The 13,370-nt window shown below is 43.9% G+C and overlaps 5 protein-coding genes across 8 annotated transcripts; 1 reads left to right on the top strand and 4 right to left on the bottom strand.

Moving 5' to 3' along the window:
• Window positions 1–89: 89 nt before the first annotated feature.
• On the bottom strand, window positions 90–1,701 carry LOC132788452 (glutamate-rich WD repeat-containing protein 1). The gene has a single exon (XM_060795882.1). It carries the CDS (start codon window positions 1,479–1,481, stop codon window positions 90–92), a length of 1,392 nt encoding a protein of 463 aa, XP_060651865.1. The 5' UTR covers window positions 1,482–1,701.
• A 116-nt stretch (window positions 1,702–1,817) lies between these two features.
• Window positions 1,818–2,269, top strand: LOC132788453 (uncharacterized). Its single transcript, XM_060795883.1, has 2 exons — window positions 1,818–1,980; window positions 2,091–2,269. Exons 1-2 carry the CDS (start codon window positions 1,919–1,921, stop codon window positions 2,185–2,187), a joined length of 159 nt encoding a protein of 52 aa, XP_060651866.1. The 5' UTR covers window positions 1,818–1,918; the 3' UTR covers window positions 2,188–2,269.
• LOC132788449 (mitochondrial intermediate peptidase) lies at window positions 2,227–4,624 on the bottom strand. Its single transcript, XM_060795878.1, is given in 4 exon segments — window positions 2,227–2,460; window positions 2,462–3,722; window positions 3,779–4,308; window positions 4,375–4,624. Coding segments are annotated over 4 exon segments (2,112 nt in total). The 5' UTR covers window positions 4,522–4,624; the 3' UTR covers window positions 2,227–2,286.
• Window positions 4,625–4,963: 339 nt separating this feature from the next.
• Window positions 4,964–6,108, bottom strand: LOC132792282 (chymotrypsin-2-like). The gene is made up of 3 exons (XM_060801572.1): window positions 5,788–6,108; window positions 5,447–5,723; window positions 4,964–5,390 (listed from the first exon to the last, which is right to left on the bottom strand). Exons 1-3 carry the CDS (start codon window positions 6,057–6,059, stop codon window positions 5,046–5,048), a joined length of 894 nt encoding a protein of 297 aa, XP_060657555.1. The 5' UTR covers window positions 6,060–6,108; the 3' UTR covers window positions 4,964–5,045.
• A 231-nt stretch (window positions 6,109–6,339) lies between these two features.
• On the bottom strand, window positions 6,340–11,822 carry LOC132792280 (receptor-type guanylate cyclase Gyc76C). Of its 4 annotated transcripts, XM_060801571.1 has the most exons (12): window positions 11,430–11,822; window positions 11,066–11,173; window positions 9,418–9,515; window positions 9,027–9,320; window positions 8,733–8,969; window positions 8,540–8,668; window positions 8,339–8,468; window positions 8,021–8,143; window positions 7,862–7,951; window positions 7,659–7,782; window positions 7,150–7,460; window positions 6,340–6,572 (listed from the first exon to the last, which is right to left on the bottom strand). In XM_060801571.1, exons 1-12 carry the CDS (start codon window positions 11,805–11,807, stop codon window positions 6,417–6,419), a joined length of 2,178 nt encoding a protein of 725 aa, XP_060657554.1. In that variant the 5' UTR covers window positions 11,808–11,822; the 3' UTR covers window positions 6,340–6,416. The 4 variants fall into 4 exon arrangements, with proteins under 4 accessions (XP_060657554.1, XP_060657551.1, XP_060657552.1 ...); XM_060801568.1 differs by lacking the exons at window positions 11,066–11,173; window positions 11,430–11,822 and adding an exon at window positions 9,837–10,033 and having other exon boundaries at window positions 9,418–9,772; XM_060801569.1 differs by lacking the exons at window positions 11,066–11,173; window positions 11,430–11,822 and adding an exon at window positions 9,837–10,033 and having other exon boundaries at window positions 9,418–9,721.
• Between the last annotated feature and the right edge of the window lie 1,548 nt (window positions 11,823–13,370).

Genomic DNA, 13,370 nt, shown 5'->3' with positions numbered 1-13,370 from the left:
TCTCGTTGTGGTCTAATGAATTATCAAATTGTCGTAGTTGTCGTGATTATGTGTTTATCTGGTTATCTATTGACAACACGCGACGCATCTCAGACGCTGATCGTGCGGAAGATGTTGAAGCCGCTGTGCGCCGTCGATAGCATAACGCCCGGCAGCTGTGGATGCCAGTGCAGCTCCTTGATCTCCTTTTGTCCTTGATGGATGAACAGCAGTTGCGGTGGCAGCTTGCTCAGCTCATCTTCGTTCTGTGCTGGCGCCGGAGCTTGATCCGCATCCTTCTCCACAGCCAAATCCCAGATGGCAATCTGATCATCATCGCCGCCCGAAGCGAGCACTGTGGCCTCATTGGGATTCCACTCCACGGTGGTTATGTGATCCGTATGATGCTTAAACGTCGCAATTGGTTTCTGTGTCTTGAACTGACGCAAATCCCAGATGTGCAGGAAACCATCGTCGCCGCCGCTGGCAATGAAGGGTTCCGTGTGGTTCCACGAGATCACATTGATGTCGCTGCTGTGCGCATTCTCACAACTGAGCATGCACGCTTTCTGTGGCGCCGCACGGCAATCCCAAATGCGTATGGATTTGTCCACCGAGCAGGATGCCAGCACGCTGCGCTCATTGGGACTCCACTGCAAATCCTCGACGGATGCCGTGTGACCTAGCAACGGACGCTGATCCACCTTCCAGCTGCCATCCTCCAACGGACTCCAGATGTGTATATCACGACGACAGTCGCCAGTTGCCAGCACTCCCTCCGCGCTGGGGCTCCAGTCGATGGCAAATCCCTCCTGCTGATGACCGCTAAATGTGAAAGCTGGACGGGAATCAGAGTTGGCGCTCTGCTGCTGCTCGTATTGCTTCAGCAGCTCAGCATCCTCGACGGCCTGCAGCTGCTGCGATAGATTCCAGATGTTTACACGTCCCAGTTCGCTCCACGATGCGGCAAACACATTATTGCCAAGGCGACGAGCACGCACACGATTCACGCAGCCCTGATGCTTGATGAGGGCGCAGCTCATTTGTGGTTTTTTCAGCTCACTTTTGTCGGCTACATCGTCCTGATCGTCGTCCAGCTCCTCATAGTCCTCTTCGTCAGCTTCGTCGTCATCCTGCGTCTTGTGCAGATTGCCCATCTTCATCACAATCAGATTGTTGACATGTGCACGAGCTGCTTGAGTTCCAGCCACAATGTAAGCGGTCAGGGGGAATGCTTCGCGTCCTGTGCCCAATTCGTCGGGAATGACATCGAAGCTGAGGCAGGGTGCGCCCGTAGAGGCTTGATGAAGCATCACGTAGGCGCTCTCATCACACACCAACTCTTCGTCTTCGGCCAGCGTTTTGCCTGGCAGATAGACTTGTTTGGGTTGCTTTGTGGTGCCGTCGGCATCGTCGTCGCTGTCGCTAACGGGCTCCATGTCACTTTCGGCATCCTCGGGCTCTACCACCTCCATATCGACTTCATCCTTGGGCGGTTGCATAGACAATTCAAAACAATTTGCAATCGTACTTCCCCACAAAAAATGTGTTGTTTTGGCGCTGCACGTGCAATTGGATTGCCGAATAGTGTGACCAGCATTGAAAGTCGAATGAATGGCCTGCAATCAGCTGTTCTTCGTTAAGTTTATGAATTTGTTTTTTAAATTAAACATTTAAAAATATTAATGCACATATACGAAAAACTCTTAATGTTTAAAATTTACATAAATAAAAGTATATTTACAACAGCGAATAGTGCTACAGTAATCCCTGTCATGAAATGCTTATAAGAAAAGTACTAAGCCGAATTTCACAATCTTAGTGTGCGTTTGCGTATTTGTAGCATTTGTTAACTCTTGCCACACTGCAAGCAAAAACAGATAAAAAGCTAGCTTGAATTCTCAAACGTTGAATAAGTATAAATTTTGTTTATCCAAAAATGGCGAAAGCTGGAAATCCATTCAATATTCTGCGAAATATCTACCACAATGAATTTCAGTGGTGAGTGCAAAAGACAATATAATTCCCATTCAAAACAATTCGAATGCCGCATTTGTGTTTTCCTTCTTGTTCTGTTTACATAACCAAACTTTTTGCCCATTTCTTTGTAGGATGTTGGTGAAGAGTTTCGGCATGTTCTTTCTTGGAGTTCGCATTGCCAAGGAGTTTGTGGGTGTGGAGCTGATGCCGAGTGTGATGCCAGCCTAGTGAAATAATTAACCAAATTCGCCATGTACAAAAAAATAGGGCAGTTAACTAATTATAATTAAAAAAAACCACAACAAACGAATTGTTTACACAGCATTTCTAGTTTCTACTAATGATTAGCTCCTTAATCTTCGACTCATCCGTGTCAATCTCATGTATCAAACTGTCCGCTAACACGCGTGGCGTCATCTCTCGCTGCAGGAAATTGGCCACAAGTTTCCTGCTCGGCACAGCGCCTCCATGGGCCAAGATCTCGGCACGATATTTCTCCCCCCGACTGGCGATTAAAGGGATTCGCCTCAAAGTATGTCTGCCAGATCCAAGATGCAATCGTTTTAGATACTAGATACGCATAGTACTTGGCTCCGTAGCCCACCAGGTGCGAGAAGCGCAACTGCCAAGCCGTCTCATCCACATAGGGCAATCCATAATATCGTTGTTGCACCGCACGCAACGTCTCCGTTGTATTTGCTCCCCGCACCGCCATGTCACCGTGATACGTCTGATCAAGAGCAGAGTAGAAGACTTGGAGCTGGGTCTCGCTGGCGGCAAACAGATGCTTCGAGGCACACAGTCGTTGCAGCATATCCTCCGGGATGGGCTTGTGGGTCTGGTAGTGGCGGGCAAAGGTGCGCAGCACACGCGGATCACTGGCAAAGTACTCCATGAGAACACTAGGCACCTCGGCAAAGTCTGTGGCACAACGTGTGCCTGTCACGTGTTGATGCTCTGTCCGCGCCAGCATCGAGTGCATCGCATGGCCCATCTCATGGAACAGGTTGTCAAGCCGCGCTGGCGATAACAGCGTGGGTCCTGTCCAGCGTGGCTGTGCCAGACCCAGCATGACGACCACAATGGGCAGCTGATAGCTACCATCGGCCAAACGCTTTCCGCCTTGAATAGTGAAGTGGCAATCCTGATTGGGTTTGCCGCTGCGCTCGAAGAAGTCGCAGTAGATGTAGCCGAGGAGTCCTTCCTCGTCATGCACCACGGCCAGCTTGTGGATGTCGCTGTGCCAGCTCTCGCCCGGCTCCATTTCAGCGGTCTGTAGTCGCACACCGTACAGCGAATGCAGCAGATTGTCCAATCCTTCCATGCAGCCTCCCAGCGAGAAGTAGGGCAGGAACTCGTTAGCTTGCTCCTCGAGCGATTGACGCTTCAGCTGTGTGGTAAAGTACGGCGTATCCCAGATCTCAACCAACGCATTCGGCTGTCCGCTTTCCTTACGTTTCATGCGAGTCATCTGAGCAAAGTCAGCGTCGGCACGAGGACGCAGTTGCTCCGTCAGCTCGTCGATGAACTGGCGCACGAGTTCAGGACTCTCCATAGTGCTGCCATTAAGGGCACGATGCGCATAGGTCTCAAACCCACAGCTGCGTGCAAGTTCGTTGCGACAGATGAGCAAATCCTTGAGCAGCTCTTCCTGGCTGTCCGAAGGCTGCAGGTACAATCGGTAGGCAGCCTCGCGCATTTGCACGTTGGCGGAATTCGTGCTGAGACCAGTGATAATGATGTTGTCGCCAGAAGTGGGAAAGCTGAATAGGATTCAAGGCGTTAACAAAGCTATTAATTATTGGATTAGTCTGCTCACTAGTGGCGTATCTGCTCTGGAACGGCGCGACGGGGCAACACTGTGGGTTGCGCAGCGCCATTCATAAATTTCTGGCCCAGCTGCAGTATGTAATCATTGAGACGCACAACTCGCAGACGTTCCTGCTCCGGCAGATGAATGCCGCACTGTTCGAAGTCAAATAGGAACAACTTGGCCACATGACGATCCACCTCGCTGGTGTGCATCGAGTCACCTTCATGGACCACTTTGCTGAGTGCCTGATAAAGTGGTTTATGCGTGTTTAAGCTCTCCACAACGCCACAGATGCTGATGCACGCCTCCTCGGCGGCCTGCATGTATTTGTTCTTGGGATGCGCGATGCGCACAAATTCCGCGAGATCGGCTACCTTGCACAGCGAGTCGGAGAGCTCATCAAAGATGTCCACCATCTTGCGCTGTCTTTTGCTGGAGGTAGCTTCTGCAATCAGCTCCTGTGTCGAGTTCTCCACATTCTCGCGCAGCAGATAGAAACCATCGGATGAGCGCAGCTCTTGCATGCGGAACAGACCCTGTCAATCAATATAGACCATATATGATAACTCACTAATTCTCAATAGTTTATACAATTTACTAACCACATCGTTGCGCGCAAAGTTGATTCGCTTAGCCGGTGGTGCATTGAATGCTGTGGCTAACGGAGACCATGTGGTGAGCAGTCTCTGTGTGCGGCAGCGTTGCAGCAGCGTTTTTGTTGTAGTTCGACTTAATTGCAGCATTTTCATAATTTAAATTAGTTGCTTAGCCGAATATTACATATTCACAGAGCGCAATCCAATCAGCTGTTTCACGGGAGAGCAAGATAGAATGTAAATACCGCTCTCTGTTGGTGTTGGTGTTGAACAGCTGCAAGCTGCAGTGTTGTCAAAATACATATGATTAAACAGTGCTGCCAACTTGATGAAACAATGCAGGTTATTTGTTTTGCACAGGATATGTATTTATCTTATTATAATTTATGTATAATAAAATACTAAACTTAATTATATTATTTGATGAATTTAAAATATTAAATTTACAATTAGAGGTAATGTGAATATGAATTCATATGAATCTTACACTGCAAATGGTTTTCTATTTAATTTAACAGAATATATACATTTTGAATATCTCATTATAAATTACCTATACTGCTGCTTGTCATATAAATAAAATCTGGTAAATCAGTAAATTGCAACTTAAATTCTTTATTGAATTAGTACTGTCATGAGCATTTGACACAAGTGATTTCCAACACTAGCGGTTGATTTTAAAAAATTATATGCGTAACAAATGGAAAGTAAAAGAGCAGAGAGATTTTACAGCGATTGGCGGAAAGAGCCAGCACCGTTTCCTCCACCCAATCCTCCACATAGGAGAAATTAATAAATTTAATCGAGTTAATGCCTTGACATCCCATCGAGGCCCCAATAATCCCCGCCATATAGCTTTGGCATATCAATGGCCCACCCAAATCGCCTGGACACACTTGTCCCTCGTTAATGGGCTCCGTACAAATGTTGCCGTCCTTTTTGAAATACTTTTGTTTCTTACAGTGTTGCGGTGGACGAATAATCACATCCAGAAACATGACTTCATCGGCATACGGACCGTGCTGTAGGATCAGCATTATTAAACTAAAAAGATGAACTACAACTTCAATAAAAGTACCGGATACACTTGACCCCAGCCCATGGTGACACATTTCATGCCTTCCGTCACTGCCAATCGTTTGCGTTTAATGACTGGTTTCACATGCCGCAGATTAGCGGGAATAACAGTCGTCAGTTGCAGTATGGCTACATCGTTGATTTCATAGCGACGATAGTGTGGATGCACAACGATCTTATGGACACGCCGACTCTCATCTTCGTTATATCTTTCCAGACGCTTGAGTGCCCCAAAGATGACCATCAATCCACGCGGATGCATAATGGATTTGTGGTTACTGCGAGCAGAAACGAATTCCATAAATTTCGTAGCAATTGTTGCCTTATGGATGCTTCACTTACTCTGTGACACAATGGGCGGCGGTCAGAATCGTTCGACTGCTCGTTATGACGCCAGTGCAGAAATGATTGTCACCATGGAAGCTAATGTAGTTCAGCGTGCGTATGGATACCAAATTTCTGACAAAGACGCCATGCTCCGGCACAATGCCCCCGGCAATTAGCATCTGGAACTTGTCATCATCGGACTGACTAAAGGTGCCACGAGCACCGTCCACAACAGCTCCGAATTGGATGCAGAGAAGCACACAAAAGATTAACTGGCAGTCAGACATGAGGGCAGAGCTTGCTGGGATTGAGTTTCGACAAACAAAACAAATACGAATAGTATAACATTTATTAGAGCAACTCGCTCAAACTACAGATAAACAGAGAGCATATATTTATTTCTACTTTAAAGTTGCACACTTAGAGATTTTTTTGGAAGTCGCACACACATACACACAAATTACATAGCTGGGCTAATTACGCCCCCTGGGCGTGGCAAACAAATATATATGACTGGCACAAAGAGATACAAATTCAGATACATCTAGTAAAGGAGTATGAGAGAATAACTAACAAGTAGTAATTTGCTCATTTGGATATTGTTGCTTGTCGCGTTTTCTTTCGATTTGTGTCTCATCATCATCTCATTTTCGTTTAGGCAACTTGTAGTTGGTGGGCGGATGCAGCTTTAGATGATCAAGGAATACCGGCTGCATGTCGGCACACCACGAGATCTCCTCACGCACTCGCACCGGTCCATCCTTACAGGTTAGCCAATAGGTGCTCATGAGTCCTTTGCCCTGTAGATGTTAAAGAAAGTCGATTTAGAGTTGAGGTTATGGTTATGGCAATCATTATAATCTAAAGTAATACATGAATTTTATGAAATTAGCAAATTATTTAAATATTTCCTTTGAAAACAATAGACTTTTTGATTAATAAATTATTGTACATAATATTTAAATTATTACGTTTTGATTTTGAATTATTACCTCACGTATAATGCTTATTTTTAGGTATTTTAATAGATTTGTATCATAATAATTATTTTCGAATATGGATAAAGAAACTCAAAATACTGATTACTTATGTATTAATTATATCCCTAAAAAACTGAAATGTTTAAATTAAATAATGATGTCTGGGTTAAACTTTACGTTCATGTCATGTTCCATTCTTTAGTTAAACTAAAAATAATACATACAAATAAACTTCTATAGATCCCCAATTACTCCTACGCTTTAATTTTTACTTGCGACTGTTTTTTTGCTGTAATACAAATTTATAGGCTCTCTTAAATTACCAAAATAAATCGTTAAGATTAAAAAAAAATCCGCAAATTTTGAAAAAAAAACTTGGTATTATTTAAGTATTCACCTTAACATCGATGAGGCCGCGATGCTCGGTCTTAAAGCCACCCACTTGCTGCAGTGCCTCGTGCATCTCCTCGGTGATATGTATCTTTTGAGCCTCGCCGGTGCTTTCCATGCGCGATGCGGTGTTCACAGTGTCGCCAAAGAGACAATAACGCGGCATCTTGGTGCCCACAATGCCAGCGACAACGGGTCCGGTGTGGACACCGCAGCGTATTTGAACGAACTCATCGCCAGCGCGAGGGATTCGGAATACGGAGGAGGCGTCCAACAAATCAAGTGCCATTGTTGCAATCTCGCTGATGTGCTTGTTGCCTAGCGGGGTACGTGGTGGATAGGATGAAGGTAGAGGGTTGGAGGAGTACAAACAAAACATATGTTTAAATATTCTACAGTATAAATTAAAGAGTCACAACCACCAACAAACTCAAATTAGGCTGCGGCGTCGTTGAGGATGAGGAGGGTCAATGCTCAATGTGTTTTTTGGGTGACAGCGAAATTTGCATAAATTACCGTTTTTCACTGGCAGGCCCGAGGCAACCATGTAAGAGTCGCCAATGGTTTCCACTTTGTACACATCATAGCATTCGATGCGTTCGTCAAACACGCGATAGATTGAATTGAGAAAGGTCACCACCTGCCAAATACAAATTCACCAAGTTCATTGTAATAGGCTTTAATAGCAGACGTTCCCTGCCTCCCTTTCTCCCTCTTACCTCCAGAGGCGTGCATTCAGCGGCGATTTCAGTGAAGCCAACAATGTCGCTAAAGTAAATGGTCACAGCTTCGTATAGCTCGGCGGGCACCTGTTCGCATTCAACGCAAAAAAAGAAGAGATTTCGAATTAAATACAACTAAACATGCACCTCACTCACCTGTTGCGTCTGCTTCAATTGCATTGCCACGCTGGGTGGCAGCATCTGGAAGAGCAGCGAATCACTTTTGCGCTTCTCACGCTTCAACTCTTTAGCCTTCAGCGACAGATTCAATGCATATAACTGCGATAAGCAGGGGAAGTTAATATGAATTATGGGATACAAGCCCAAAAATGTCGAAGAAAGGGACAAGAAAGAAATTTCTATTACGGCCAATTATATATATGAGATATATTTAAAGTTGAATAAATGATACAAAATAGTGGATATATTTCAAAATTTAACTTCCCCGATGAAATGGAGAGGTTGACTGCTTACCTGTATCGTTGCAGCCGCATTTTTGACTAGGATAATTATGATCGGAGAGACTAGGAGCACAACAACAAGTATGGCTATGCCAATTGCCTCCTTGCGATCGGCCTCCACAAGTGTTTTATCCACATACTCCCTGCAATTATAGTTAATTTTATATTATGTTATAATTTAACTGATAACTGTTAAAGCGCTAATTGTACTCACTTGATTAGACCCCGCAATGCTTTCTGCAAAATTCTCAAATCATCCGTATAATTGTGCATGAATTCATTGTATTCAATGGCACTGCGCTCATCCAATAATTTGGGATTGTTCTTTAGTACTATGTTGTTCCTACAAATAAAGATAATTGTCAGTTAGAAATGCCACTTTAATCTAATTCTGAACTATTCCTTACATGTTCTTGACGCGATGAAACTTCTTGGTGTTTGTAATGTTCATGTACATGGGCTTTAGCATGGGCGCATAATTCAGTGTCGAGTTGATCATTTCCCGAGCCATGAACTCATAGCGGACATAGGAAACGAAGTTTTCAGCTGTCAGGGAGCCGCGTCCATAGTAGCGTATGCCAAAGGAGGTGGCAATGTTCTGGCACTCGATGCTCTTCAGCAGATTCTTGAAGCCAACTAGATAGCTGCAAATGAAATAGTAACAGAAAATATAATCGAACATAGAAGAGCACAAAACCAACCGCCAGACACCGCTGTTATCCGTTTCCTTGATTTGTTCATTCAGATGATGCAGCAGTCCACGATTAATGGATGTATACCAGTTCATTACTTCGGTAATGGAACTATCCTCAGGTTCGGTGCGCACACGTTCTCTAAATTCATTGAGGCGATTCTGAAACTCGACACGATTCATCATGACCTCCTTGTCATCCTCATCCTCATCCTCGCTGGCGGTTGGTACACTAATCTCGCTCCAAGTGGTCATGTTGTTCAATGCATGATCCGTGTTGGCAAAGCGTTGTGTCAGATTGGCACTGAGGAAGACATAATGCATTTTGCACCCATTGTGTTATTCATTGTCATTGACTGCCATAAAAGGACACGATGACAAGTCAACTCAGTTCAACTCACCGCTGCTTGCTGCCATTGGTGAAGATGTAGAAGGCCACCTCGGAGCGTTCGAGTTGCAGTCGTGTGACAACTTTACCCAAGTCTGTTGCAATCGTCACCTGGCGTGGGTGTAATGAAAGAGATTATCACAGTATCTACACACTATATGTGTCTGTGTGTGTGTGTGAGCGTGTGTCCATTTGCGCAGTTTTCTCCTAGAAGGTATTCTTCCCCAGTTAGGAGTGGTCTTGATTAGTTAGTCGTTCGCTTTGGCAACGCATTGAATAATTCATCAAAACTTTTTTCATAAACTTGGTAAATACCGCTGGAAACGAACCCATTGTTTATTATGTAATAAATATCATATACCCTGTGACTTTTTTGTTTTCCTAGGTGGCTTTCAAACTTGTGGCTTAATAATGTAATATTTTTATATTCACCAAAATATAATTCAGCAATTTAGAAAATTAAAGTCCGCTATTTGTTTGTATTAGAAACAAGGAAGAATCAGTCATGTATTTATAATTTATTTTGTTATTAGTTGCATTGAATTCATTTTATGATAATATGTCCCGATTATTATCAATGGATTACAGTAAAAGCAAAAATAATTTTATTTTAATAGGAAACTGTCACTACTTTAACTGTCACCTTACGTTAAAATAATATAAAACTTGACATATTTTAGTTTGTTTTTATTTGAAAATCAATAATGAATATTTAGTAATTAAAAATGAGTTAAAATTTACCACTGAAAACAAAGTTTTGTTGCATTTCATATGAAGTTCATAATATGCACATTAATTAGCAAAGATTTAAATAAAAAGAATAGTTATTAGAGTTATTAATTGAATCTGGATTTTATTTGCAACCACACGAAATGTTTATCCTTGAACTTGCGGCGAAGAAAAGAACGTTTCTCTATAAATCACTTCTCATTTTAATATTCTTTTCAACAACTTTCTTCCAGCTACAGTATGCAGTTTTCGAGTAGTTCACTCGACATTTTGCAATGTTTTGCATTGCCAAGTACGTGACCTAGTTAAAGGGCCGCTCTTAAGTCGGTATTTCCTGTTTGCCACAACTCTCTTGCCCTCCCCCAAGTACACACCGCCTCCCTTAGCGCACGCTGCTTACAGCGGTAAGTGTAACTGTGCCAATGCATATTTTGCTTATCAATTCAAATTCACTTTAGCATCAAGCAATATTTTCATTTTATTCATTTCACTTTCATATTTTGTGTGCGTCTTATTTGCATTAAGCGTGGACAGGCGTGGCCTTGAGAGGGGTAGTGAAGAGATGGGAACCGCAGTGAAGGGAACAGTTCCCCACGTTCTCTCCCTTGGCTGGGAGCTTCAGAATTTCCTGAGTGCTTTGTCGTGCTAGAGGCTCTGTTCGCTCTGTTCGTTCGCCACTTACCTGTGCAAACAAACAAAATATTGTCAATTGCGATATGTCCTCAATTCAGCCGAGTGTCCTGAGCTCAAACATTCCCATGGCTACATATATTTGCTGGTCAAGTGAGCATTCAATGTGGAGGCTTGTCGCGTACTTGGCGTATGATTGAATTTCAGCAATATATTTTAATTACGCTTCAAAGCACACACACACACACATTCTTCCTCTCACTCCCTGCCACCTTGTTGTTTGCTCTGCTTTGGAGACTTACCTGCGTCTCGATGTCGGCGACATCGGCCCTGTACTCCAGTATCTCCTGCAGGGTTAGCGATGTTTGCACAATCAATGCCAATATTGGTATAAATGGTAGAATTATCATCTGCAAAATGTATACGCACTTTCAACTCTCGCACTCTATTCTCATTTCTGTGTCTGTGTCTGCGTGTAAGGATGTTACTGTGGGTCTGTCTATGTGATTAGTCTTTATCGTGGTCTGCGCTAATCGCGACACTTCATTAGAGAGACGCACGTGACCAACTGGGCGCGTGTTAATTAAGATGCATACTCTCTGCTAATTTATGTTGTGTATTCCCCCTTCTCTCTTTCCCTCTCCTCCCTCCCCACTTGCCACTCACCTGCATCAGCTGCAATCGTCGTCCTGTTTTTATAGCCGGATTGCGTGCTGCGGCACTGCAGCATCTGCCGCTGCCGCCATTCGAGATATCCTCGGAACTAATCGAGCGCACAGAAATTTTATCGAGCTGCAGATTATGATGGGTGTGTGTGGGCACCAGCAGCAATCCGCTGGAGCCGCCGCTGCCGTTGCCACCGCTGCTGCGCACAGCAGGATGATTCGATTTGCAGTTGCTAATGTTGATCTTAATGCATGTGGATGTGGCTGCAGTTGCCGATGCCGATGCCGTGGCTGATGCCGATGCGGTGGCCGATGCTGACGCCAACGTGGTTGCATCCATTGCCGTTACCGTCGCCGTCTCCTTGCTGCTCCGCTGCATCGTGTGTTGTCCCAATGGTCTGTGCGAATTCAATTGGCGAGCTGCTCGACCATTTAGCATATTGAGCACATTGGGAACGCTTCATAAACCCAAACGTTTATGGCTGCATGAAGCGAGTGAGATACATAATTGTGTGGTTCGAATGGTTCGGATAGTCTGGCTGGGTCTGCTTCTGGGTGGTTTGGGTGGTTTGGGTGGCTCCTCGACTCGATACGATTCAATTCGATTGTGACACTTGTGGAGTTTCCCGGTCTCTATCGTAATGAGAAAGGCGCGTAAAATAATTGCAAAAACGGATAAATAAACACATATGGGGACAGAGACATCGCGCAAAAGCGCAAAACGGAATGCTTACTGTCCCCTTCTCCTCTCTCTCTCTTCGTCAGTCAGCGCGTCATGTCAGCACCACAAATTTGATGGATGAGCAGTCGACGCGCTTTGTGGGGAAGAAGAAAGGGAGGGAGGGAAGGAATAGGGAAGCGAGTATTATTGCACTGTCCAAGGATTTGTAATTGAAAGCACATTGTGATGGTTGCGTTGACGAACGCTCGCTCGATGGGAAACAATGCCGAGTAAATAAAGGATTATTGCTGCTAAATACAAGTATCTCAACTGTTTTGTGCAGTGTAGCGTGGCGTTGGGCAAACAATTTCCGCAATGGTCTTTAGCACACACACATATCCTTTTAGCTGGCTTGCTGCTCTTCTTGTTTACTTTTCACACACTCATCAGGCGCATTTATTGATTAAACTTTTAATTGCGTTGACAAATTGTCATTGAGGGGGTGTAAATAATCACATTAATGTCAGGAATCATCACAACAACACAATCCCTAACCGCAAGTATAAACTTAAATGCATTTAACATGAATGTGCCATAAATGATACCATATTTTCTATGAATTAACACACCGAATGCAGCATAAAAATCATTGTATTATTTACGCGTCAAAAGCGCACACATAACCAATAAACAATAAATATTATTATTTTTTATTACCACATTAAATGTTCGCGCAACGCACAAATTCAATTATCTATTTCGGGGAGCAAGCACTTAAATACCGTTAATACCGTGTCGTATGTCGCGTGCCTCAGTGAGGAATGCAGACCAAATTCCCGCGAGGAGCTCACAATAGCAACTGAACTTAAACCTGTTGAGTTTCGTATGTTTATAGTCGTTTCCACACACATCCTTTGGGGAGGTCTCTGGGTCAAATGCCGCCCACAGGACACCCACATATGTTAACCGACTGTTAAGTGATGCAGGTGCTTCATATGACTTATTTGTTGAAAAACAATAATATTATTGCAAATTTAAGTGACAGTCAACAAACACTATATTTAGGGTTCATATTTTGTAACCAAATTGTATTCCCATGTCCTTATTTTCCATAAATTGTCATAATTTCAAAAGTCTCGTGTAAGCGCGCTCAGTTAACAGTATGTACTGCTTGCTGGACTGCTTCTCAACTGCTTGGTGCACTGCTGTTTAGAGAGGCAAAGCTGGCTGTTACAGTTTCATCTCATAGAAAGCTGCTTGCTATGATGAGGACACAGAGTG

This window comes from Drosophila nasuta, chromosome 3, assembly GCF_023558535.2.
Source record: "Drosophila nasuta strain 15112-1781.00 chromosome 3, ASM2355853v1, whole genome shotgun sequence".
Classification (NCBI taxonomy): domain Eukaryota; kingdom Metazoa; phylum Arthropoda; class Insecta; order Diptera; family Drosophilidae; genus Drosophila; species Drosophila nasuta.
Note: the sequence above shows the minus strand (reverse complement) of the source record. Positions and strands in the feature narration are given on the sequence as shown.